The sequence below is a fragment of the Calidris pugnax genome, unplaced genomic scaffold, assembly GCF_001431845.1.
Source record: "Calidris pugnax isolate Ruff unplaced genomic scaffold, ASM143184v1 scaffold63, whole genome shotgun sequence".
NCBI lineage: Eukaryota > Metazoa > Chordata > Aves > Charadriiformes > Scolopacidae > Calidris > Calidris pugnax.
Genome location: NW_015090852.1, coordinates 8,196,960 through 8,224,629, shown reverse-complemented (window position 1 = coordinate 8,224,629; position 27,670 = coordinate 8,196,960). Strand labels below are relative to the sequence as shown.

At 35.5% G+C, this 27,670-nt stretch overlaps 1 protein-coding gene across 1 annotated transcript; it reads left to right on the top strand.

The window, feature by feature from the left end:
- Positions 1 to 1,534: 1,534 nt before the first annotated feature.
- Positions 1,535 to 27,646, top strand: KIF14 (kinesin family member 14). Its single transcript, XM_014943350.1, has 29 exons — positions 1,535 to 2,678; positions 3,061 to 3,315; positions 3,868 to 3,955; positions 5,447 to 5,545; positions 7,143 to 7,195; positions 7,540 to 7,570; positions 7,906 to 8,013; positions 9,137 to 9,253; positions 9,867 to 9,985; positions 10,295 to 10,467; positions 10,831 to 10,978; positions 11,088 to 11,151; positions 11,354 to 11,538; positions 12,274 to 12,376; positions 12,604 to 12,764; positions 13,939 to 14,086; positions 14,805 to 14,957; positions 15,489 to 15,615; positions 16,222 to 16,315; positions 16,765 to 16,903; positions 17,680 to 17,780; positions 19,109 to 19,203; positions 19,944 to 20,165; positions 20,318 to 20,502; positions 21,095 to 21,253; positions 21,805 to 21,924; positions 24,397 to 24,471; positions 25,100 to 25,238; positions 25,373 to 27,646. Exons 1-29 carry the CDS (start codon positions 1,570 to 1,572, stop codon positions 25,762 to 25,764), a joined length of 4,962 nt encoding a protein of 1,653 aa, XP_014798836.1. The 5' UTR covers positions 1,535 to 1,569; the 3' UTR covers positions 25,765 to 27,646.
- The last annotated feature ends 24 nt before the right edge of the window (positions 27,647 to 27,670 follow it).

Sequence of the window (27,670 nt, the reverse complement as noted above, 5' to 3'; positions counted from 1 at the left end):
CTTGTCATCTCTAATTAGTACTTGTAATCAATTAGTAATTATGAAGAAGCGTACTTTTAACAAATATTGAACCTCATTTTGGAATGAAGGTGCTTTCAATGGGGAGATAAATTTTCTTCTACGGAAAAACGTCGTGAATATTTGCAAGGCACAACTATAGCAACAGGAGGGGAGAACTTCCCTTCTTATACTAGTCATTTTAAAGCTATACAGGAAGGGTGGAGTTTTTCAGAAAAGCTAAAGCAATTCATGGCTTACAATCATGTTTCTTTATTTACTGACTGCTAGATGGAACCACAAAATGTGTATTTTACAACTCATGTAACATAAGTAGTTTCCTGTACCAAAATGGATTGAACAATGAATATATTGTGGTTTGAAATTCTTGAAACTCTCCTTGCAACTCTTGAGCTGTGGAAACTTGGTGCAGTCACGACACATGTAGAAGTGGATGTAATCACATAAATTCTGAGAGTACTCCAAGAGCAATAATTTAAAAGTGTAGTATTAAAATAAACTTCTTGTTGGAGCAATGGTTGAATGGTTGCTTCTACATCACTCGCTGTCATCTTGCTTTCCTTTTTTTCCCTGACACTGCTGCTTTTTGTTAACAATGTATGCAATTTTTGAAGGATCTAAGACAGGTGACTTCCTGTTGACTTTAGTAGCTAATTAATTGCAGCTGTCACGTCTGTAGTGGGTAGTGATGTTGAAGCTGTAACAAGGTGATAACTATGATGAATATGCAACGGTGAAAGCATACTTTTCTGTACAGATTGGTTATATATTGCTATCTAAATATTTACATGTACAATGGATGTGGAATGCATTTTACAGTTTTCCTTCTGTCACCTAGGCTAAGTATTTTTTTGTTTTGCTATGCATGTATGTACTATAGTGAACTAAGATAATGTCCAAATGTAATAGTCATCTCTATTAACTGTCCTATTGTGATACTGGCTTTTTTTATCAAAATCCTGAAAAAAACAACCTGCTTTCTGTGTTCACATATTTCCGATTCCTTGTTACTAATTTTGCTGTTATATTGGAATCTGTTGATTTTGAAACACTACAAGCATAAACAGTTGTCAGTGAATGGAGGTATGATCTTGAATTCCCTTTCTTTGGGGATCATGGTAGATCATTTGGAAGAAATGTACATGCTGATATTTGTTGGTAAATAATTAGATGATTCTTTGTACCAACTGGTGTTTATTTGTGATGTTTGGTTTATTTTCTGAAAAAAAATCACAGAACTCAATAAATGAAATCAAATAGCCTACTATTGGCAGAAGCAGTCATTCACCTACAGAAGAATGACTTTTTTTTTTTAAAGTGCTGGAGGTGAAAGGGGGTACTAATTGCTATTAATGTGTCAGGATGTATATTTACTGCAGTGCATGTGAAGAGCTGCCCATGCACCAGAACATAACTCCCACTGGACATGAGCATCATAAAAAACTTTTCCTTTATCTCCCCAGATTCCATAGGAAGAAGCAACTAGAAATAATCTTTTAGTAAAGGTGTTGTACCTATTACAAACCTAATGTTAGCTTGCTGGAAGATAAAATGCCTATTTACACGGTTCCTGCGAGAAGTCTCTCTGAAGCACGGTGTACTACCCCTTTGCAGAAGAGTTCTTCACAGAATACTTTTACCAGCAGCAAAGCGTCTGGGCAGCAATTGAAATCACGGATGTCAAGAGAAGAAAAGGATAGTTTACTTTCACATTCTCAGAATAAGACTGAGGAAGTAAACAGGACCTACGTGATTTCAGCCTGTACAAAAGTGAGTGACACATCAACTGCACTTAAACTCGAAGGCAGATTAACACTCCAGAGGAGAACTGGAGTGAGCAAAAGATTGTTGTCCAGTAGTGAACAGTTGCATACAGACACAACACAGGGCACAGAAATTACACAAACAGAGAAAAAACTTACTCTGCAGAGGCGTGTGAGGACTGGCTCTGTAGAGAAGAGTAAAATTAATCACAATATTGTGCCTGGAATAGAAAATAACAATTTTGCCACACAAAGAAATGACAAGATTGCACTTCCACCAAATATTAATGATACCTGTGATGTTAAACCAAGCTTTAAATTAGCTGAAGGTCAGTCAAGTATGAAGTTACAGCATAACCTGAACAGTAAGAATTCCTTTAGCTTTGCTGATGGTCTGTGTGAAAATGAGAGCTGCGTGCGTTCACAATGTAGGACAAGCACTGCTGACACAAAATTTCGAAATGAAGTTCCTAAATCAGAACAACTAGTTACCTCGAAATATATTAATAGGATATCAGGAGAACAACTGAATGAAAGAGGCGATATAAATAAGCAAGATGGAAAGAAAAAGTTGCAACACTTGATTATAAAACATAACAGTTGGGAAAAAACAAGGACACCAATGAAAGGTTCAACAGAAGGGTTTAAGCTTACACCAAAGAACTGCACTTCTCAGGATCAGCCATCTCTCTCTGCTTCAAATACACAAACACCTCGTCTTCAAATTCTAGCCAAGAAGAAAACTAGTGTCTCCAGCTCTCCTTCTGTGAGTAGAAGTTCAAAACCAAAAGAGAACACAGAAGCTCTAGCTGAGAGCACCAGCACCAAGAAAGATGTTTTCATAGTGGAAAACAGCAAAGTGACTGTAGCTGTGCGTGTACGGCCTTTCAATAACAGGTTTGTATCCTGGACTTATTTTTTATGCTAATAGTAGCTTTTATAATGTGTGTTGATTCCTGCTTTGTATTTTTTGACTTGTTTAGTCATTAACTCAGTAAGGATATAATACATACTTATTAAATTAGCTGATATTTCGTGCAACATCAAGATAAAGATCTTATTAAGAGATTGAATTCACTTTATAGGTATTTGGGACTATTTTTTTTGCATATTCATTAGCTGAAGTATTTTAAACTTGACTACTTTGTATGTTCACCTAACACTTTTAAGAATGATTACCAAACTTTTTATTTTCTGTAAGGCTCTTGATTGAAATGACTAACTTAAAGCATATAACTTAAGTTTTTAATTTTTTTATTTTTTTCACCCTTCCATTCAGAGAGAAAAATGAAAACTCACTCCCTGTAGTCTCAATGAATGGTTCCGAGACAGCTGTACGAAAAGCAGCCACAAACCAAGTTTACACCTTCAGTTATGACTTTTCTTTCTGGTCTTTTGACAAGTGTCACCCTAATTTTGCAAGCCAAGCAATGATTTACAAAACTTTGGCATTGCCACTCCTAGAAAGAGCTTTTGAGGGATATAACACTTGTCTTTTTGCTTATGGACAGACTGGTTCTGGAAAATCATACACGTAAGTTCTTAATTGTTAAAATTCTGTAGTAGTTGATTGTTATGCAATGTAGTCTTGAAAATAGATTATAGGGAATAGATTTCATAATTACTGAATTGTGTTAAAGTGGTTTTGCCTATTAAAAAAAATAAATAAAAAGAATTAAAACAATATTTATAATAATTGAGACAGGTGTAGAATATTTTTACATATTTGACAGCTGACCTCTTTCTACATCTAGTGAGGAAAAGAAAAGGTCTTTCAAGAGATCTTAGTGAAGAAAAACCTTTATTAATGCTTCTCAGACTCCCCCTATGCTGTTCACTGCTGTTTGTTATTTTGTGTGTGAAGTGACATGTTTTAAAGTATATTGTGCTTTTGTGACCTGTGGACATCAGCTTGTCTAACTCCCTGTGCAAACAAGCAACAATTTAGATCAGGTTTATTTCTGTTGGTTATTATGTCTATAACTTAGGAACAGATGGCATTTCCACTTTAGAGCTATACAATTAATACTAAAACCAGCTATAGAGAGTTACAAAACTGAACTAGCAGGTTTTTGTGTAACTACAGGATGATGGGATTTGATGAAGACCGAGGAATAATTCCAAGACTTTGTGAAGATCTTTTCACTCGAATAGCACAAATGGACAAGCAAGAGGTAGTATGTTTATGCTATTGACCTTACATTGAATTATGAGGAAACTGATGCGTTTCATTATTTTAATACTAGTTTCATTCTTTCATTTCATACCTTAGGGCTGATCCATTTATTAATGTCTGTATTCTTTTGCCAGTTCAAATCTGATTTCTGCTAGTAGTTCTGATTAACAGGGTTCCCTAAATAGCCAAAATCAACATTATTTTGCTTCCTTAATGATAATAATGTAAAAAAGAAATATGGGCATTATATTTTTGATGTGTCACTAGACTACGATTCTTTCCTTGATATAGCATGTCTTATAAGATTTATGTAAGGAAAGGTAAAAAGAAATCCTAATGGGTTCCTTATTTTCAGTGGAAACATAAAATAGAGGGGAAAAAAAAAAGATTTTTTCGTTAAACGCTGTCACATATCAAAGCAAAAAACTTTAATAGTACTCTAATTCTAGATCAGAGTTCTTGCTGAAATGAAAACAAATCCACTACCCCCACCTGGATTAAAAAAAAAAACCCAAACAACTTTAAAATTTTCATTGTACATAATGTTTTATTTTCTTCTCTATTGAGACTAGATCTTTATTTGTACTATATGAAAGAGTGGTCTTCTGAGAGGGGGTGGGAATGTTTCATCTGATCACAATGTATTTTGATTTGAATTCGTGTCCTGCACCTATGATATATGAATTTAAAAGCAACAAGGTAGTAAACCTTTTCAGAGTGTTTTAATCATAGAATACCAGGTTGGAACGGACCTCGAGGTTCATCTGGGCCAATCTTTCTCAGCAAAAGCACGGTCTAGACAAAAGCCAGCTGAATCTTGAAAGTGCTCAGTGACAGGGAATCCACCACTTCCTTGGGGAGACTATCCCAGTGGCTGATTGTTCTTGTTGTGAAAATTTTTCCTCTTGTGTCCAATCAGAATCTCCCCTGCAGTAACGTAAGTTTCCCCAGATGCAAGACCTTACACTTGTCCTTGTTGAACTTCATGAAGTTCTTGTTCAGCCTATCCAGGATTTCCTGCAGGGCAGCTCTCCCTTCTGAAGTGTCCACTTCCCCACTCAGTTTGGTGTCACTGGCAAAATTCATCAGGCTACACTTGATCCCATTGTCCACATCGCTTATGAAAATAATACATGGTGTTGGGCCCAGTATTGATCCCTGGGGGACCCCAGTTGTGACAGACTGCCAATTTGAAAAGGAGCTAGTTACCACCACCATAATGAAGGGTTACATTCCGTTGCGTTTTTTTTTCCTTAAGCTTGGTAACTATCATCTGGGAATGGCTGTGGATAGAATTCCAGTAAATTGTATTCTTGACAATAGCAGATCTCTAGTTTAGAAATTAATTTCTCTAGGAAAGTCCCTTCAGGAAAAATTCTTGTAACATTAAATTGTAGGATCTGGTAATCTAGGTTAACTTTTGAAACAAAGGATGATGAAAATGGGTTGTGGACTACATTAATAACTTTTTCATTATTAATTTTATTAGATTTTGTATCATCTCGAAATGAGCTTTTTTGAAGTATACAATGAGAAAATTCATGATTTGCTTGTCTTTAAAGCTGAAAGTGGACAGAAGAAACAACCGGTAAGTTGCTCACAGAAACAAGTATATGCATAATCTCAAAGTAGTGGCATTTATTCTGTAAACAAAAATGCAGAAATGACAAGTGATCATTGTTTTGTTATCTGGGTACCTTAAGTTGTTGTGAATAATGGGCTTTCAGTAAAAAAAGAAATTTAACTGTATAACTTCAAGCAAAATGATTGACACTTCACAAATGCTAAAAAAAAAATATCTTGCTGAAATAAAGCAAAAATGATTCAGTAGAATCTCCCAAAATTGTTGTTAACATCTCTCCTTCTCTGCAAAATGGTGATTTCATCAGCCTTTATGAAAATTCTCTTTAAAAGTTACTTATCTAAATGTCCAGATTATAATAAGACTCTTCAGTGCAATGTGATTTGAGTTATAATCTTGTAATTTAAATTAAGTTCTAAAGTGGAAGGATAACTATGTCAGGAGGCTTCCAATGATGTCTGAGGTGAGGGGGGGTGGGGTGTGAAGAGAAAAAAAATAAATGTGTTTGCCTAATCGTATTTGATCCATCAGTCTCCTCAATTCTCAGCAGTACTGAACTGTCTGTCCACTTTCTGAAAATCTGTATATTGTTTATGTACTGGGATGCCTGTTTGCCACTGACTCTACATATCTAATTGCAGTCCATAGTATACTATAGCATATACTTGTATATACTAGTTAATATTTGCAAAGGGAAAATTTTTCCCCACTTAGTTTCCTCATGTATTTTAATTGCCCAGCTACAGAAAGCTACTATCAAATAAGAGGACCAAGATGGATATCTTTCAGGCTCTTTGCCCTGGATAATTTATGGCTTAGAGCCATGGGGCTGTCAGGAAGTTCCTTTTCTCCTGTTGGTTTTTCCCAAGAAGGTGGAGGAGTGAAAGGGCAAAAAAAAAAAATCGGTGACCTGATTACTAGTCAAGGATCAACAGTTAAACTAGTTTAGCTAGTTTTTAATGCTTGTGTGTTAGAATATGTATAACCATAAATTAAAGACGCTTGTGTTAAGTAGGGGAGGTAGGGAAGAAATTTATCATGTTTGATTTATTAAGAAAAAAAAAAGTACTTTCTGTACTTTGACATGTGAACAATATACTGGCCACTTGTGTGTAAACTATGAGTATTAGTTTATGATAAAGAAAATATACTACATTCAGCTTGATGTTGAATTAAGTCCTTTATCCTGAACTTTAGACTTATGTGGACTAGTTTTATAGAAGGAAAGACTATACTGTCTTGTTTGTAACAGGAATGCTTTCATCTGAGTTTTGTCAGTGATCTTGAGGTAAGCCATTTAGCTTGAGAACATGATAAATTTATGTAGCAGAAAAGATTTTTTTTTTTCTTATGTAAATGTCTTCTAAAGATACATGTTCTTGCAGCTAGCTCTGTGAGCAATAGCCTGGTGCAGTCTGCTGTTATTTCTCAGGCAGCAGGAAAAATTCAATTGTTGGTATTTTCCTGAAAATATTGTTCTAGGGACATTATTGTTCTCTCATACTAGGCACGTAGATAGATTTTCTCTTAATTTTAAGTTATTCCTGAGTGCTAGGTCTAACTAATGCACTCCTAATATTTTTTTTTTAATTATTCTCACCAGCTTCGTGTAAGAGAACATCCAACGTTAGGACCGTATGTGGAAGGCCTGACAGTGTAAGTCTTAACTGTTCTCATTTTAATAGATGTGTGGTATAATCCTGTGTATGCTTAGTATCTTGAGGCTCTGTGAAAGCTTGCGTACTCACCAGTAAATTAGGCAAGATCTTAGTGTTTTGTAGCTTTACGAAAATGAGTACCCGTGTCTAGCTCAACTTGACATATTTCCTTTGGTGTATTGCTTTAGTGAAATAAGTGTGTGACAGTCTTAAGACAGCTGGTGCTTTCATAGTGTTTGTGTTCTGTCTGTACCTGGGGAAATGTATCAGAACTCAGGCAGCAGGGAAAACTGTAGAAAGAAAACAGTCTGAATCCAAACTTTTCTTTTTCCTCCACCTTAGGAACGTTGTCAGTTCTTACTCTGATATCCAGGTAAGAGTTATTTGGTTACCAAAAGAGAATACAAATATTGCTACTTGCACCTTCCTTCACTGCTGAAAACTAGATTCCATGAATAGGAAGAAAATGCTTCACAGACTGCTCAGTAGTCTATAATATTTCAGCTGATTAAAAGGGTAATGAAGACTAGTCCTATATAATGGAGCTAAGTAGATGGATACAGGCAAGTGTCACTCTCTTCACACGGTTATCTCTTAAACTTAAGTTTTAATTACTCCCTTATAGAGTCATCATTTCTGCTAAGAACTTTATTTGCAAACATTCTAATATTCAGTTTTTGGTTTAATCCTGACTTTCATTTCTTACAGAGTTGGCTTGAACTAGGAAATAAGCAGAGAGCAACAGCTGCTACAGTAATGAATGACAAGAGCTCTAGATCTCATTCTGTCTTCACTCTTGTCATGACGCAAACCAAGGTATTGCTGGGTATTTTTCTATCTGTTCAAATCAGATAGTAAAAAGTTGCTTTGTGTGCTGCCTAGAAAATTGTTGTGAGAATATACTTGACAATTAATAAAGCACAGGTAATTTTATCATGGCTTTCTACACAGAAAAGCTTGGTTTATTCTACATACTTTGAGTAAATTCTGATGTCTCTGTGCTACAGTTAGAACAGCAATATAAATATGTCTAGAATGGCAGATCTAGGAGTAGTTACAAGCTTCTGAGTGTGAGTTTTGAGATGTAACTGGAATCCAAATTGAGGACAGACCTAATTTTCCATTGCTGCCAACACAGCTTCTAAGAAGGTTAGGCTATGCAAGGTGGATAGCTGTGCTGAGTTCTGCAGGTGATGAGCTGGGGCAATTGTAGGAGATGCAGTGTCTGCTCAGTTTCAACACGGTTCACTTAGTAAATGTTTCCTTCCTTCATGAAGATGTCTCACCCAGGTGTCTCCAGGATATAGGTGCTACAACTTCTCATCTGATTTACAGATGTGTGAGAGACAAAACCTGACTTGGTGAGATAAGCCTAAAAACAGAAGTGAAATAAGTAGAGCTCCTCAGAAGTCTACAGACTGTCAATTTTCTTGATTCACAAATAACTTGTTGGTTTGGGTTTTTGTTTTGTTTTGGTTTTTGGTTGGTTTAATTTTTCAGCCCATTTTCCTAATCTTCTCCTTCCTTCTTCCCCTCACCATTCTCATTGCTAGATTCTTTCTTTTCTCTATCATAACTAGTCTTGAGACTCTTCCGCTGACTGCTTAGCTCATCTTCATTGGTCGAAGTCAGGAACAGCTTACTAGTTTTTTTGGGAATTGGGTAGCTGCAATAATCAAACTTCAGACCCAAACCCATAGATTGATAATCTGTTGTTTGTGCAGTTTATGCTTATACAGTTATTTAACTGCAAACAATTGATACTATGGTTAAAAGTCTGAACTTAGCTCCCTTCAAGGGATGTGTATGAAGGTATCCTGTCAAAAAGTAAATGGAAGTGTCAATTTCTTAATGTATTTCAAGTGGGAGCTTATTAGACTTCTGCTTGTCCTCAGGCTTTTTATTTTGGTTTGAATGCAAACATCTCCCTTTTTTACAGGTAGAATTTGTGAATGAAGAACAATGTGACCGTAGGCTTACCAGCCACATAAATCTAATTGATCTAGCTGGCAGTGAATGCTGCTCGACAGCTCAGACCACAGGAGAAAGGCTGAAGGTAAACCAAGACTGGAAATCTGTGGAAAAGGATTGACTCCAAAGAATACCTCTAAACTCCAAAGCATCCTCACCTTCCAGGACTCTTGGGCAGGAGCTATAATTATAAAAGGATGTAGCCCTTATAAATACTGCATGGCATTTTGCCAGTGGGGGTGGCTGGCCCTAAGAAGCTGTTTTGACCTTGCAAATGCAGGCCAGATCTTGCTTAGGACAGCACTCCCCGTGCTATGTGAGCCTAATGAGCCTTAAGAAGGAATGAGAAAAACGGTCCACGTGACTTTCTGTATCACGAGTTGGATATCGCAGGGAGTTGGGGGTTGCCCTTTTTTGGAGGGATTTCAGTAAACAGAGTTTCTAATAAGAGACTTTCTTTCTGCCTTCATAAGCTTGATGGTTCTTAACACTGCTTATTTTAAAGCCAGGGTTTCTCTTCTTTCCAAATGAAGATCACCTAGGATACTCTTGCATCTGTTTTTAATCCATGGTGACATTTAACATGGTAAAGCTGTACCATACATTGAATAAGCACAATTAAATCAACAGCACTGTCAGAAACGTCACACAAGAAAATACAACTGTATTATAATTATTTTTATTTTTGCTTTGTGTAGGAGGGTGTGAGTATCAATAAATCACTGCTAACCCTTGGAAAGGTTATTTCTGCACTCTCTAAACAATCTCAAAATGGAAATAAAACTTTCATTCCTTACCGGGAATCTGTCCTTACTTGGTATGTACACTTCAGAATTTTTTATATAAAAGTAAAGGCTTTCTCAGATTATGGATTCCTCTCCTGTTCAGAAGGCATTGCTTCCTCTCCCTCTCTCCCTCAAATGGTCTATGGAGGGAAGAAATTAGCTTGTTGCATCAGGTAAAGAGTAAAAAGGAATTTGGTTTGTCTTTGAAGCAGTTCACAATCACTATTAAATAAGTAGCGAGACCCTAGATACTTTGTATTTAACCTGTTCAAATTGAGAAGTTTAATTTTTATTTCAATGTGCGATCTGGGGATTGACTTTTACTCTCCTATCAAATGAAGGTTATTGAAGGAAAGCCTTGGTGGCAATTCACAAACTGCTATGATTGCCACGATAAGTCCAGCTGCCAGCAGTACAGAAGAAACGCTCAGCACTCTTCGCTATGCAAAACAAGCTTGTTCAATTTTCAACATTGCTAAAGTAAATGAAGATGTGAATGCCAAGCTAATCAGAGGTGAGGCTGACATTTTCAGTCTTTGAGGGCTTTTCATTTGCATGTGCTTAACTTATTGCTCCATAAGAGTTTCTACTACTAATAATCTAGTGTGTTGATGGACTAGTTATCAAATAGGCTAATACAACCTAGAATATTTACCTTTTAGTATGATTATTATTTGTGAGTTGGTTTTTTTTGAGTTGTTTTTTTTTCCAAAGTGCTGATGATATCTTAGGCTATACTTGAGAACCTGGAATGGGGGAAGGTGTTTAACTTTTCATTTAATAACAAGATGAATTTTCTAGTATGCTACTGAAATGTCTAAACCCCATTTTGCCTCAATTTTTTATGTGTACTGTGTGTCTGGTTTGCCTAATGTAGAATTGAAAGCTGAAATTGAAAAACTGAAGGCGGCTCAGAAAAGTGCTCTAAACACTGATCCTGAAAAATACAGACGTTATTTGCAGGAAATAACATCTCTGAGGTTAAAACTGCATCAGCAGGAGAGGGACATGACAGAAATGCAAAGGTTGGGCAGTCATTAATGTCTTCCTTTAAAATTGAAATTTGTTAAATTTATATGCTGTAATTTTTCTCCTAATATGTTGTATTATTTTCCCCTTGATTGATACATCAAGGGCCTGGAAAGAAAAATTTGCACAGGCAGAAAAAAGGAAGTTAGAAGATATAAAAGAATTGCAGGTACGTTTTCTTTCTTCACTTTCTATAGGAGATAGTACAAAAAATACAACATCAACAAGCCTTGCAGAAGAATTAGAATGGTTGTAATATTTGGCTACTGTGATGTCTTAGAAATAAGACATGTATGTATTAGAAATAAATAATATAGACATTTGAATGCACGCAGTAAATTGGGGTTTTTTTATGCTCTCTTTTTATCTAGAAAGCAGGAATTGCATTCAAAATGGACAATCACCTACCAAACCTTGTCAATCTCAATGAAGATCCTCAGCTTTCTGAGGTGCTATTGTATATGATCAAAGAAGGAGAAACTACAGTTGGAAGGTATACACCAAATTCAAAACATGATATCCAGCTTTCCGGAGTGCTAATTGCTGATGACCATTGGTATGTAGTAGTTTTTTTATACTTGAACTGAGAGCAGGAAATATTTCTTCTCACCCTTCCCTTCCTTCTGGAATCAGTCTTCCTTGTGCCAGGAACAAAATATGGTTTTCTAAACAGGAAAATACTATTTAGGGATAATTCTTGTAGTGTTCAAGGGTTAAGGTAACTTCCTTCTGTTCCCTCTAGAACTCTGTTAACTAAGGTAGTTAAGTTTCTTTATTCATTTAATTTATGTTACAAAACTTTCTATTCATGCAGAAATGCTGGAGAAAGAGCTGATCAAGTGATGCTGTGTGATAACTGTACTACATTAAGTTCAATGGAAAAACCCTGACAATTTTTGCTTAAATCTAGGGAGTAATTTAGCCATATTGAAGAAATAATGTTTAAAGTACGTTCTATGCAATTGATCCTAGACAAAATGCTGGAAGAAACTTAACTAATCAATTACAAAAAACATGAGACGTGGGTATGTTGGGAAATTAAGATGACAGGGTATTGTAATAATTTTTTTAGCAGTGGATTTTTCTTGGATTTAAATATCGATTCTCTTCCAAAATATAAGTTGTCAGTCATTCATTATGTATGTTGTAACTAAATAGTATGAAAACAATCCATAGCTGGAAAAACAATAACAGGACATTATCTAAAGCATGACTGTTAGTCCTTTAAGAAACATCATTTGCAACTAACATAAGCCACTGTATAGATATCCCAAATTTGTCTTGTTTTCAGTGTTATAAAAAATGCTGTTGGCAAAGTGAGTATTATTCCACTGAGAGATGCAAAGACATACGTAAATGGACAATGCATTTCAGACCCAACAGTTCTGCATCATGTAAGTAATTGATTTGGTAAGAGTAATATGTGCATGTGTGAATTTCTTAGCTTTGTTTATATTACAGCTTCATGCTGCAGGTTTCCTTGGAAGACTCTTGAAACTGTAAATATTTGTCTCTTCCTCTTGGATTTCTAGCCCTACCTGTTATGTTTTAAGCACTGTGAATTTGCGTATAAACCTAAAAGTTATAGAACAAACTTGTTTTTTTCCCCATTTCCCAATAGGGTGATCGAGTGATCCTTGGGGGAGACCATTATTTCAGGTTTAATCATCCTGTAGAAGTTCAGAACGTTAAAAGACCATCTTGTGGGACTACTCTTTTGCATGACGGTCCAAAAGATTTTGAATTTGCGAAGAATGAGCTGCTTGTTGCACAGAGAGCACAGTAAGTATTGTATCTTTTTGTTCGAATAATAAATTGTTGTTCATGCAATTGTGCAATAGATTTAAGCAATAAGAAACTTAAGATAATTAATAATTTCACAATAAGGGAAAGTTGGAAAAGTAGCAAGGTTATTGTTAACTCCATTTATAATGGAAATGGAAGTCCCTTACACGGCTGAAATTAATGTAGACCTATAAGAGGTGATCACCACAATCTAGTCCAGCTGTAAAGAATGTATCACAGAATCACAGAATCTCGGTGGTTGGAATGGACCTCTGAGATCGAGTCCAACCACACAGAAAAAAAAAAAAAACAAACAACAACCAAACCAACCAAAAAAACACAAACCACCACACCCACAACAAACACCACACAACAGCCACCAATCAAGCCCCATACCAACAGCACCACATACAACACCCCACCACACCCCAATAATCTCGGGCACTAGAGCATGCTCTGAAGAGCCACATCTACATGTTTCTTAAATACCTCCAGGGATGGCGACTCCACCACTTCCCTGGGCAGGCTGTTCCAGTGCCTGACCACTCTCTCAGTAAAGTAATTCTTCCCAATGTAGACCACTATTGAAGAAACACTGAGCTCCAGGGGTCCTCAAGCTAGTGTATCTCTTCCATTACATTTCTCTCCAAGCACATAATGAGTCTGAAATTGATTGTTGATGTTTTAGAGAGATTATAGCCTGAAAAAGAAATGCCTTGGGGAAAATGAGAAGAACCCGAAGCTACAACTCAGTCTTCTGTGATCATGTAGAATTTGAGAGACAGTAAAGTGCTACTTGTACTTACTTCGTTCTTGGGAGTTATTAAACTGCAAGTCACTGACTTAAAACAAACTTTTCTGGATCTTAATGTGATTTAGTGAGTTTGCATCACAGTTCTCAATTTTGTGAAAGCTGTGTGATAAAAATAAGGAAATCAAGTAGACTTTAAGATTCTGGAATGTCTTCCATCTTCACGTTTTCCATATGAAATAAAAAATATCTAGGTAAAGTATAAAAGTTGTTTGTAAAAAAACCAACAAAATAAACCCTTATATTTTTAATGTTAAAATTGGAGGGTCCTGTCACGATAGAAGAAAATAGTTACACTCTGTGCAGCCTGTAAGAGATTAAAGCCAGCATTCAAAATATATGATACTTCCACTTTTATAGGCTTGAATCGGAAATTGAAGAGGCACGACTCAAAGCCAAGGAAGAAATGATGCAAAGTGTCCAAATTGCAAAAGAGATGGTTCAGCAAGAACTGACCTCACAAAAAGAAGCTTATGAAAGCAAAATAAAATCACTGGAAGCAGAGGTGGTAAGTTGCTATTGCATCATTACATCGATCATGTCAATAAAATAAGATGGAAGCTGTACTATGGAGTTCCTCTTTGTTGTTTTTGCTTTTTGGATGAAGTGGGGTTTTTTGGTTTTGCATGTTGTAACAGTGTCTTAGGGAATGCTAATCCTAATTTTTTTCTTTTGTAAAAAAAAAATCAACCCAACAGCATTACTAACACAAGAAGTTACAAAGTAGGTATCTCCTTTTAAATTTCAGAATTCTAGGCATTTTGGTTTATAGAATTAGCCAAGAACTAAAACGTTAATCCAGTGTGGATTTGATGAGGGTATACCTTGTACATGAAGAAAAATCCCTACAAAATCTACCTTATTTTACAAAACTTTTAAATTACTATAGTGTTTTAGTTAATATGGCTTTTTTTCTTCCAAGCTTGCATGCTGCTCTGTTAGTCTTCTAAATACTTTTACAATATATATAAGTCTACGTAGAATAGTACATCATGGTAAAACAATAATAATGATGGAGTATTTTATTTCTTAAATGGGCTATAGAAAACATAATGTGAGGTTTGTGAACTGGGATATAACCTTTCATTGCTGGGCTGAGTAGTCCACAGGGGCTGTGTGTTTTAAATGTATTTAAGTGAAAATAAATCTTAATATATGCCTGAGGGATGGATCAGAAATGCTGTAGAAACGGTGTACCGCCTCTCATCTGTCCCCTTTTATATTAGAGAGAAGAATCTCGTAAGAAGCAAATCCAAGAATTGAATAACCAAAAAGCTGCAACTAAAATACAGGAGCTAGAGAAGGAAAAGCAAAATCTTGAGCTAGAACTACGTTTCAATAAGAAACGTTTAGAAATGGAGACCTTAGCTACCAAGCAGGTAACTTAAAAAGCTGCTGCTTTTTTTTTTTTAATCACTGTGATTTCTAAAGTTTGTTTTTCTTCTATTTGATCTTATGCGAAAGACAAAAAAACAAAATGTGAATAAACTAATGCTGACCTTATCTCTTATATAATGTAGACTTTTTTGTTTATGTATGAAACTAGCAATCGTTGCCTGTGCCAAAAGTTATGACTCTAAGCATTAATGTAAATAGTGATTGGTTTTTTGCTGGTGTTTGTGTCATATTTGTTGCAGCAGTCAGATATATATTTGCAAGTCAAATCTGACTTTCTTTTAAAGTTGTTTCTTCTCAATTCCATTTTTTTAAAGCATGTCAATATCTAAGCAAACTTTTGGGTTTGCTGGTTTTGAAGATAAAGGGTTTCATATCAATATGGCAGGTGTCCAATATAAATTTCATTCTGTTCTCAGAGTCCATAATGACAGCAACTAAAAATTTGCTTAAATAAACAGCATTAAGAGTTTAGGTTGGTTTTTGTTTTTTTTTTTCCCCCCTCCTTCCTCCAGGCTCTGGAAGACCATACTATTCGTCATGCAAAGATACTTGAAGCTCTGGAAACTGAGAAGCAGAAGATTGCTGAAGAAATACATAATCTTCAGAAGAATCATAGAAGTGGAAATAAAACTATGACTAGTATGTATATACATAATGTTGCAAAGGCAATGCTGGCTTCTGTTTTGTTTGATGGGCTTGGATTTAGTGGATATGGATCCAGAAACTTTTTCTCTTCTTCTAACGCTTTAACGATCCTGAACTATAAGAGCATTTTGGCTGCTGTGATCCTTTCCATTCAGAAGCCTTATATATCAGAGATAAAAGCTCTGTTTTAATCACGCTCAGGGTAGTTAGCTGGATATACGTGTAGTCTGTATTTACCCTGATTGCTTAGAAGTTCTTCCCCTGTCCAGTTGAACTTTTGAGGCGTTAATTCATTGGGGAAACTGAATTAACAGAATTGATTCCATTTAGTTTCTTATCTTAGATTAGTCTAATATATAGTGGTTCATGTTATGCCTCTATTTCTGAAATACCCTTCGTCTGACCTTTTATAAAGGCTTATCTTGGCTGTGAGGGTCATGTTTTGTTTCCCATGTATTGGGAATTCAGAGAACTATTTCTGGCTAAATTCCATTCAAATTTTTGGTTGTCGTTCTTTTTCTTTTTTTTTTTTTTAACCCTGAAGTTGCTGCATCATATTGTTGGATCCACTTAATCATTATGTGCTGTATTCTTCTTTAGTTCCACTTAACTGGAATTCTCTGAAACTATCTGTGATGATTAAAGAGGCCAACACCATTAGTAATGAATTAGGGAAAAACACTGTTTTCTACAGGTGAGTAGCTGACAGTTAATTATAAGGTTTATAATAAGTTAATTATACTCTATGTGCGTGTGTATATATATAAATTTAAATTGAGGGGTGGATTCTGGATGTGCAGTGAGCTCTTTGTTTTTCTTTTCACAGTTTTGTTAAATTGATTATGACAAATTACTTTTCCAAACTAGCTTTAGTGAAGTGTGTAGTTTATCCTTGTTAGTTTGAAATGTGATTTCCAAATTTGAATTTTAGATGAAGTCTTTGAAGGTATGTCTACAAACAATTAATTTTGGAATGAGCGTGCTTTGGAGGTGATGCCCATGTCCGTCCTGCTTTGGTTCAGTATTAAAATGGTCCTAAAACACACTAACTGCATTCCTTTTGGACAAAACTAAACTGGGGAGTATTTTTGCAATATGAAGAATAATTTTTTTTTTATTTTTTTAAACTTTCTATATTCTTAGGCACGACAAAATTGACGATAAAACGGGAACAGTGTCTTCTGTTCAGGTGCAGGTTCGTAACATCAAACTAGGAATAGCAACTTACTGGAGCCTGGAGAAATTTGAATGCAAGCTAGCAGCGATGAAAGAGCTCTATGAGGTCAGTAACAACTGAAGAAAAAATACTAATAAGTAATATTTTGTCAAAGATAATATTTTCAAATCATACAGGAAGAAAATCTTGGGAATTTTTTGTTTGTCATCTTGAACACCAAGACATCTAATTATTTTTTATTAAACACAGTTGTCCATCTCACAGAAAGAGGACGATAGAAATCAATGACTTTATTCAGGTCATTTTGTGTACAGTGTAAAGTAGTAAAACAAGAACTGCTTTGTGGTTCTTCTGGCTGTTCAATTGTTTATCTGTTCTAGAGGAAAACTTGACCTTTTAAAGGTATCCCTTGAATTTTCAGTACTAAGTTCTATCATCTATTTTCCTTCGATTCCGGTAAGTTAATTTGCTTCTGGTTGCTTTCGTCTGTATATGCTTTAGGTTCTTCAATGGGAATTTTTCAAGGCATTTTTCATCACTTTTTGTTTAATAAACTGACAATTAAGGTGCATGTTAATCCCTTTTTCTAATTTCATTGTTTTTAATTGGACAAATTGGGTATTTTTGAACTGCACCTCTCTAAATGTGCAGTACTTTGTTTTGGAGCATATTGTACTATCTTCTGTATTGAAAAGGAGGATATACGTAGAAGAATGGGAGAAGTGGTAACAGCACCTACATTTGATTCTGTATACACAAAAATCCCTATAATCATCTTCTAAAATCTTTGTGATTGCTTAAAAGTAGACAATGTTTCCTGTGGTTCTCACTCTATTTCTGTTTAACTCCCCTCCTCCCCTGTGTTTTCTTTATTTTTTCAGACTCATGATAGCAATAAAGCTGCTGATGTATTTTATGACCCTGCTGATGAGTGGGAACCTGACCTTTCAGATGCCTCAGTTTCCTCTCTTTCCAGAAGAAGGTGATACTCATTTGCAGCTCCTTCATCTACCCTTAAAACAAAGCAAAAAATTATTTGTGTAATTATCCAGATATGCTTTTGTGCCAGTAATGTAGTCTTTTACTTACTAATTCTTCTCTTACCTTATTACAATGTCAAACTTAGAAAGTGAATGAAAAGTTATGTATAAATTTGTGAGGACAGGGAAAAGTTGAAACTAAATGTGTTACCTTACTATGCTTTACTGGTTTCACTTAGGAAATGTGTGTTAGTATGCAACATGCTGCTAATAAAAATTGCATACTCACTAAAGGAGTTTGGCAGATTAAACAACGTTTCTGAGGTCAGGCATAGCATAAATGTAATGTATGACTGATCAGTGCCAGAGAGTTTTATTTATGACTGTTGGCAACCAGCTGGAGGTAACTGAAGGCTGTTCCCAATTATTTCAGAAAGGTATCTCAGAAATTGATACATTTGTCTGTATCACAGGACTTTAACCTGCAGAGGTTATAGATAGACACATATTTAATTAGTAACACAAGTGGTTTTTAGTGCCAGTGATTGCCTGGCACGACCATCATGACAAGGTTCCAGGTCAAACTGGGAAGTGAAGTCTGCAGGTCCAGATCGATGGCATACATGACCAGGCTCAGGTGTGGTTACAACACAACTGCAGTGTAAGTCAGGCAGGACCAAGGACAGGAGACTCGTCTTAAATGCAGCCACAAGAAAAGTTAGGGAGCCCCTATTGAGTCTCCTTTCAGCTGTTTCTTTAACAGCTCCAAGGCTGGCCGAGGCTTCTCAAACAACTCTCTTACCAAGAGCTGGCCTTCAGCACTGACAGCTAAGCACCCATAGTCAGACCAGAAAAGGTAGGTTAGCTTCTCTAACTAATAGTGGAGAATTTACAGAACATATGCCTTCTACCAAGAAGAAAAGTCCTCCTATCTGTTTTTTCAAAAGCAGTTCATTCTGTCCAGCAAACGAGATCAAAAAAAGCCAACACGTCTGCTTTCTATGGTCCCAATAGGTAGGAAAGAAATATGTTTTATTTCAAGTTCTAGATAATAGTAATCCAGTAATGAACCAGTAGCTTAAAAATGAGAATGTGGAATGAAGATCCTGGTATATTAGTAAGAGCCTGAAGAAAGTCAGTAGGATCCATCCTATGGGCTATATTGTCTTGCTGTCACTCTGGTTTAGGTTTTGGGTTCCATAATTAAAAATAGGTGTTTGTTTTGTTTGCCTGATGTCTGTTAATAATTGTTGAAATTTCAGTGGGTATAGAGGGGAAAAAATTCTTTATTAAAGTTTCTTCATGTTTTCACTCTGTCATCCTTTCATAGAAGTAGAAGTTTCATGAAGAACAAGAGAATTTCTGGATGTTTGTCTGAGATAAAATTGCAACCAATTCGGAATATACCGACTTCCTATATATCAGGTATACTATAGAAGACAACACGTTTCATTTCATACTGAGAACCTGAAACTACTGCATGTATAAAACATATGCACTTCAAATAGTTGTTAAAAAAAAAAAGTGAGTGGGAAAACAAAATGAGAACTATCCTGTTTGCAGTATCTTCAAGCTTATGATGTCAAGCTGTTAACAGTAGGGTTTTTTTTATTTTTGATTATACTTTCTTAGGGCAAAAACTTCCTGACCAGCAATCATGACCCTTATTTAAGAAATTTACCTAAAACACTTCTCTGGTTAGCTGGAGAAAGATGATAATTCATGTAAGAAATTGCCAGGGGCTGAATCCTGATATAATAATTTGGAGGCTTTGTTTGTTTGAGTTGTTGCTATTTATTCAACTACTAAGGTTCTCCCAAGCTTTTAAGATATTTTTTCTGAAATATTAAATGCTTCAGTCTTCCAAATATTTTTACGTATTCAGTTGTTTTAGATTGGCTGGATTTTGTTCTTTTCTGTCTCTGTAGATTTGATTGTTGAAAAAGATGGATTTATGTTAAAGAATTTCACTATGGATTTTGTCTTTGTACTAACTGAATCTAGAAACTATGTAGAATGTTGTATACACATTTTTTCTGACTTGCTGTCTTGAGTAGCTGGAGATCGTAATAACTATTACATATTGCTTCTTCAACAAAGGCAAACTGACTTCTCACTCCGATGAAGAGTTTCTTGCATATGTGTTTTGCTTTTACATCATACAGGTTCACAGAATAAGTCCAGCATATGCCCAAGCTTTTCTGAATCATTTCTTCCTGGAATTTGCAAAGAATCTATAAGTTCAGCTTTAGATTTACTGGACCAGAATCAGGAAGGAGGAAAGAGCATACCGGATAGTCTCCTAACTAATTTGTTTATTATTTTCTCTGGAGTTTCTGCCATTTCCAAAGCATATGAACAGCAAGATGAAGAATGTAAAGAAAACCGTAAGTCTTGCTTTCGTAACAGTTTAAAGCAAACATTAGTAATGACTTGTCTTTCAGATGCACAAGCATTCATGTATTTGCCTGTCAGAATAATTAACATTCCTACTTCAATATGCAAAGGAGACCTTCTGATAGACATCTTTCTCTTGTAGTTTTTGCTCTTGATCATGCTGCTCGGTCCTACAGCATCAGAATTATCTCTGCTTTTGACCAGCTTGTGGTTCTAACCAAGCTCTGGCTTAACAATGTCCAAAAGTGCCCTGGATCTATAAAAGTTGATGAAGAACTAAAACAGGAAGTAAAGAACTTGGGAGGCTATTTACAGTTATTATTGCAGGTAAAGTATGTTAAAGAATTCCATCTGTGTGGAGAGGAGTTCAGTGCATTAATGCAATATTTGCTACAGACTTGTTTAAAAACTCTGAAATGTCCAGCGTATGCAATGACAAATAGACACACCGAAGGGAGATGAACAGCAAAGGGTACGTTTTTGCTGGCTGAACTGGTACTTACATTTGCTAGTTCAGAGAAACGTAGATCTTTCTGTGCCCAGGCCCTGACAATAGCGTTCTTAAATGTAAAAAGGGAAAATAAAACATGTAGTGATAAGAGCAAATGCTAGTTTAAATTGAAGTGCTACTGTTTATACATTTATAAATGAGTGGTCAGTAAATATTACTCTTGTTCATGCTACAGCCTTCTGAAGAATAATTTTTTTTTTAACTGTGTAATTATAATGATACCATTCTTCTCTGTGGTGTGAGGGTATGGTCTTTTGGCTGTGGCAGGTAAGCTATTGGAAGAAGCAAGATGTAAAGCTGACAGTGCCTGAAGCCGTTGTGTGCTGCACTTTTGCATTCTACAAAGCATGTATGCTTTGACCTGAGATGCTTTCGAGCTTCAGTGAACGGTATGCCTTTCTTTCTCAGGGATGTTCTTCAGATATATCCTCGATGGTGACAGAAGCATGGAGCAAAATAAACCAAACAGTAAAACAAACAATGAAATGCATAGGACACTTGGCAGTGGTCACAAGAGCTGGTATTTCCTTTTCTGAAGAGAACAACATTTCTGCGTCTAGTCTACAGGTGAAAAAATGTTTATTAGATGTAGCAATTAGAAACAGTAATTTTAACGTTGACATCACACTTATTTTCAGTAACTGTGCTCAGAAGCAGTGTTACGTACAACAGTTTGATCAGTTGAATTAAGAGTTTTCAGAGTTTATCTAATACTTCATTTTTATGGTGAAAATGGATACATGTTAATAACCTTGAATTTTTTTTTTCTTAAAACACACTTTAACTTCCATATATAATGAGAAAGAAATACTGTGCTTTTAGGATTCTGTCTGCACTGACATTGTGCAAGTCTACTTAATTCACTGAAATTCAGTACTTGTTTCAGTAATATGTGATTAAGCACCATGTAAAATTTTCAGACATCTGAAGAAAGTTAGGAAAAGGAGGTTAAAGCGATGAGCCCCCATGGTCCAAGAATGACATGTTACTGAATAGACCAGCACTGAACAACTTGCTCAAAACAAAATTACATTTCTAGTCCATTATGGAAAATCTGTTTTAATTCAAGGCAATATCAATTCCTGTAATCATTATGTTTTGAACCTTTATTTTAAAAGGACCTTGTACTTGCTGTTTATGATGGAGTAGGCTCAGGGCTGGAGTTTCTCATCGATATTGTACAGGAAAAAGCAAGAATGGTGCAGAAAGAACTTGTGAAACAAAATCCACAAAATAAGGTGAGATGAAAGTAAGATAATACACCACTGCTGTATTTTAGAGGCACTTGATTATATAATTTTGTTTTTCAGCAGTTCTGCTTAGAAAGTTTATAGTAGGAATACAGTTATGAATAGTAACAGAGGTTTGACATGGGTGGCAAGTAGGAATATTGACTACAGTCTTGCGGAATTTTTTACAGGGTTTAGCCTTTCACCTGTATGTAGACTGAACATTTAAGTGAATTTTATTTAGAATGATTTCTCTGCGCATTGGAGGGCGTTCTGTGTAAAATATCACAGTGTAACCATGAAAGAGAGGGAGAGTATATGAAAACTGGCTCAAAGAAGGAAGTGGACCTTTTATTCTGCATGCTACTGTGAAGTTTGTTTTGTATAAAGATGGCATATTTAATATGTAACACTTTATTATCCTGAAAGTTAATTGCTATTTTATACTGATAATAGTAATCACCTCTCGGTTATTGTCACAAAGATTATTAGAAGTTTGAAGACTTCATTTTGTCATACATTGCTCTTACAGTCCTAGTCCTAAACGGCATGCTATCTAAGAATTTATTTATTTAAATAGTTCAGTGTTTTCTTTTAAGAGCTAGTCATCTTATGGGCTTAATGCTTGGGACATACTGAAGCACTTCCACCAATTTAGGGGGAAAAGTGTTAGACTAAAGTAGCTATTTAATAGCACAGAGGTCAAAAGTGTTCTCCTTGATTTCGTGTCATTCACAGAAATCACAACTGACCTTCAAATACTTTACAGGTTGATAAGTAGCAAAGGTATTATAATTTCAGCACTTCTTTATTACATTTCATAGGAAAGTTACAGCGAGTTATTTATATTGTATTAATTAGTTGTTCCTGTCACCTTCCAAATTTATTGTAATGTGAAAAGGAATTACATCAATGGGAAGCTTTTCTCTCTCATAATGACCTAAATTTAATTTATTTTTTTTTGTTTTTTTTTTTGTTTTTTTTGTAATTTTAAGAAGACATTCCTACTGCCTACTACTAATAAACAGATGTGTGATACTTCCCCCTCCCTCCAGTTTAGCAGTTACATTTTATCAAATTGAATAGGTTTGGGGTTGGTTTTTTTCCTAGTATGCTGAAGTCAAAATTATTCCGTGGAGGAATTGCTCTTCCATGAAAGAAAGATACCATTATTGGCGTGTCTAGTGTATTTTGACACATAAAGCAGAACAGACCACATTACATGCTGAATTCAGTAGTGGGTTATTTAGCACCTGGAGGTGCTTTTTTTAAGCTACAGCCTGTTATTTTGTGCTCTTATTTTGCTTAGATGACAAATCGTGAGGAAGATGATACTATAGGGAGTTATGCAAAGTAGAGAATAAAGTACAAAAAATAAGCATAATAGGTAAAAATATTTCTGTGACTGTATGAAAATTTCAGTAGGCAAGCTAGAGTACCCCTTAGAAATATGCCACTTTCTTAGTGGGTGAGGCATTTTGACGGAAAGCCTGGCAGAATCAGAAAGAAATACTTTGGAAAGATTGCAATGTTCCTTAGCCAGGTATCAGGTGTATATAGTGTACGTGTTTCCTTTCAGCGTTGGGATATGTAGGCTTGTTCTGCCACTGCTCCTCTGAATAAATATGTTTTGTACAGATAGTATGCAAGGCCAAAGGTGGCAGTTGACCTGTGTCTGAGAAATCCTTGTCCTGCCTTGTGTGTTTTTATTTTTGTTCTTTTCCTCAAAGTAGAGAAATTTGCTGAACTGTGGCCAGTAAGAAAATCTCCTTAATGAGTTGGGATATATAGAACGCTTATTCCTGAAGAATTTGTTACTTCTCAAAAATCTGTAATATATGACCTGGGATAAAAGGTTCAAATCAGTTGGAGAGGAGTAACAAATTGCTTGTCTCAAGGAATCAAGAAGTTCTACCTACTCTGGTTTTCACTGTTGTCATTCTTAATCCTACAGATAATAGTGAAACTGTCCAAAGTCCTTTATGTTCCTCTCTGCTTGCTTAACTCCCGAGTGCTTCATGTTTCCAGCAAAAGAAATTGAGCAATCTGCTTTCCAGATAATGCTGTTCTCTTGCAGTAGATTCTGATGTATCTGCAGGATTTCTGTATATGCTTGTTGCTGGTGGAACTAATGTGAAGTCAGGGAGATAACACTAGGGTATGAGCTAAAAGATTACCCTTGCCACTTAGAATGACAGCAATACAAAAATTGCAGGACAGCGTTTCTGTAGTGAGTACTTACATTTGCTCATTTGATCCTCCAGTGTTAAGGGGGTTATTAAAAACCTTGAAGATAGAGTTAATGCTTTCTACCAGTTACCATTGTATTTGAAAAATTGTGCTCTGTTGCAGAAAACATTACTTCTGCTTTTGAGTATTTTTCTCAGTAGTATGCCAGTGTTGCTATCCTTCTAAAATATTAATGTACTTCTTACTTTGTCTTGAATCAAGTTTACAATATAATGAAAAATTTCTTTGTAGATTCAATATCAATTAAAGGACAATGTTGTGGCCTTAGCCAAATTCCTTGAAAATAACATCTCTTACTGCAGAAAGGTAAGAGAGATTTTTGCAAAACGTGTGCTTTGAAGCTGGGGTTTAAATTTAAAGGATGCATTTAACAAAGAAGAGTTAAAACTACCTTCTGTATATTTATGATGGCACGATAACACTTCCTGTCTTGGTAGTATTCGTGTGATTGCCACGCTAACTTTTCTGGCTACTGCATTTCACTCAAAACTATTTGATTTTAATTTTACTTAAAATACTTCTGAAGGTACCTGTATTTTACCTGCCTTACTTTTGTGCTCATCATGAATGGTCTAACCACCTGGTTGGTTTTCTTTTCTTTTAAGTTGAAAGCTTCAAGTTCAGTAATGCTAGTGTGATTCTGTTATAACTGCTGCAGTAGTTTAGGGCCATAGTTATTGATATTTTGAATTAAAAGCCAAGGTAATTGATTTAATCTGTCTTCTAAGAGCCAAACCATTTGTTTTTTTTTTTTTTTTTTTCCCTCCTAAAATTCCCTTTGGAGCTGTCTTATGTTTTGTGACTTGGCATCGCTTTCACTTTGTGTTTCAGCATTAGCCTGTTTTATGTGCCTGAATCTGTAATGGGCATGTTTAATAGTAAATATACGATCGTACATATTCAGTTTTTTTTAAATTGCTCTTTGTTAATATAGAAAGAAATAAAATCTCAGTTACCAGGAGGAGAATCTCTATATCGGGAAATAAAGAAAAGCACTAACGTTGCTGTGAAATATTTGGAATTGGAGCAGTGCCTAGCTGAAGTCTGTCAAATTGTTTCTTCTACATTACAAGGTATTTAGTTGGGTTACTGATGTTCTTGATAGTAACCTGTGGGCTACAGGAGAACTGTAAAGCAAGAGGGAGGGCGGGCTACTTCATCTCTCTTTGCAAAATGATGCATTTGATTCTTCTTTTGTTTTTCATAGGGTCATACAGAAACACAAGCCCTCTCAAGAGCTTTGCGGAAAACATTTGTATCATAGCTGGATATTTTAACAACTATTTTAGTTTATTTGCCTCTTCTTCTACTTCTGCAAACAATCCTACCCAGAAAACACCTATGCCTTTTATGAACTTGGATGAGCTGGACTCTCTGGTTGATTCCCTTATTATGAATTTTGAACTTGAACAAGGACAGCCATCATTGACATCTCCAGCTCTTTGTAATGAAACTACTGAGAGTGGAGGAGGACAGGTTGAAACAGGTGAAGCTGAATTTGTTTGGAAACAGAAGGGGGTTCCAAAATACACACACAAACTCCAGTCTTCCCCTCCATTTCCTGCCGAGCATTCACCTACTAGAATACAGTGGGTATAAAATGCTATTATCAACAAATTCAGGGAAACTCCCTTTACATGATGGGAAAGCAATATAGCACAAAAAGCTAAAATTTATTGCTAATATTATTAGTAAGTGGTATGAAAGTAAATTACATGATTGTATGAGGATAGTACCCTAAATTTCACAAGAAGAACTGGGATTCCTTAAGAGGCTTGGACTTTAAAATATAGTGCCTTTTATTTTAATAAAAGACTATTATTACCTAAGCCTATAAGAAATAATTTAATGCAGTAAGTAAAAAATAAATCGATTGGAGATAATATGAATGGAGAAACTAAAAACTGTTGGGGAATAACTAGAGAACACAGTAAAAGCTTAGTAGGACATTCACATCTCTTCGTCTTAAACCTTTGACAGGACTCTTCTGTAACAGTGGAAGGAGATTCCTTTGAAGGGCATTTGTAACATGCATTTACGCTGCATAGAGTTAGACAAGAAGACTGCCTTCCTGTCTTAGACACTTGAAAGGTAGATGAAGTGGGTACCAATTTTTTTGTCAACATTGTTGCTTCATGATCAGTTGCGCTACTGCAACTTTAAAGTGGGTTTTATGGCTTTCAGGTTTTTTTTTAAATAACTTTTTTTTTTTTTAAATAAAGGAAAAACTTTGTATTTATTTCTGTGGGGGAAAACTAGGAGAGATGGTAAAAGTACTTTACAACCTTATTTGATGAATGCTTTTTTTAGTGCCTTTGCAGTTTATTGAAAAATAAGGACTTAAAGTATCAATGATGGTGCAGTTTAACTCCACCTGAATGAACTTCAGTTTGAATGTTGTTGCTAGCAAATTCGAATTATTCTTTAATAATGGGTTCTAGGGGGCCTGGACCTAGCACATTTTACTCGCAACAGTGCCGAGAAGCCAGTAAGCTAAAACCTAGGTTTTTTCCTATATATCAGAGCTTCCAGGCCAGATATTCATAGCTGTAATCTTCCCTTCTTAGGGAAGATGCTCAGCATCTTGAGAATTTCAGTCTTCGAGAACATGTCAGGCTCTTAGAACTATTTTCTCCAAAAAGACTACAGTAAAGACAGTCAATCATCCTTTTCCTTTGAAAGCTTTCACTTTATAGTTATAATTGATGCTGTTAGTCAGCAATTTCATGCTCCTCTTATTTAGAGGAAATGAGGAAAGGTAATTATGCTAAACCAGTAACCCACATATGTTTTTCTTAAGAGTAGTATACCTTAATACTTTATCAGAAGATGTCTTGCAGTGCAGGCCTGCCATCAAAAATATTAAACAATTTTTATTGCAGCTAATAATTTCCTTCTCACATCAGGTGTGATGTTGCTTAGGTGCTTTCCTACTGTAAAGGCCTTTACAAGTCTGCTCAAGGGATGACAAAGTATATTCAGTTGTTCAAATTTTTATGCTTTAAAAGTGAAGATAAACCTAGTATATTTATGCTTTTGTAAATGTATTATATTGTATTTGGCTGAAAGTTTTAAACATAACTGGTTCTTCTGAATCATGTATCTAAGTGTGAGCATTGTAAAGAGTAAAACTAGATCATGTAACTGATCACTGATTTTTACCACTTTTAAGTGTCAATTTCTTGTCGGTTTTCTTCTTTATATAGTTGTTTTGGGGGCCTTCCTTCGTCACTGAGAGTACTGCTTCCTTGCTGGAACTACTGTAGTGTAAAAATTTGAAATACTAGTAAAAAGTGTTTTCTGTAGCTCACAAGTGAAGCAAAACAAAACAAGACTTCTTTGCCTGACTTTCCTTCCTCTGTTAAGACACTTAACTGTACATTTAGAGGCTGAATACTTATGAACTAATCTACACTTATTCATGTAACAATACTCAATCCTTTTCAATTTCTGTTAATAAATATAGTGGTGTTATTTCAAATCCCCATTACAAATTATTCAAGTG

What these genes read in the sequence shown, in the direction of transcription:
- KIF14 (XM_014943350.1), top strand. Translation starts at nt 1,570, where the DNA reads ATGCCTATTTACACGGTTCCTGCGAGAAGTCTCTCTGAAGCACGGTGT. An exon ending in GTGGACAGAAGAAACAACCG is followed by an intron (nt 5,546 to 7,142) that starts GTAAGTTGCTCA and finishes TATTCTCACCAG; the next exon opens with CTTCGTGTAAGAGAACATCC. An exon ending in AATCACTGGAAGCAGAGGTG is followed by an intron (nt 14,087 to 14,804) that starts GTAAGTTGCTAT and finishes CTTTTATATTAG; the next exon opens with AGAGAAGAATCTCGTAAGAA.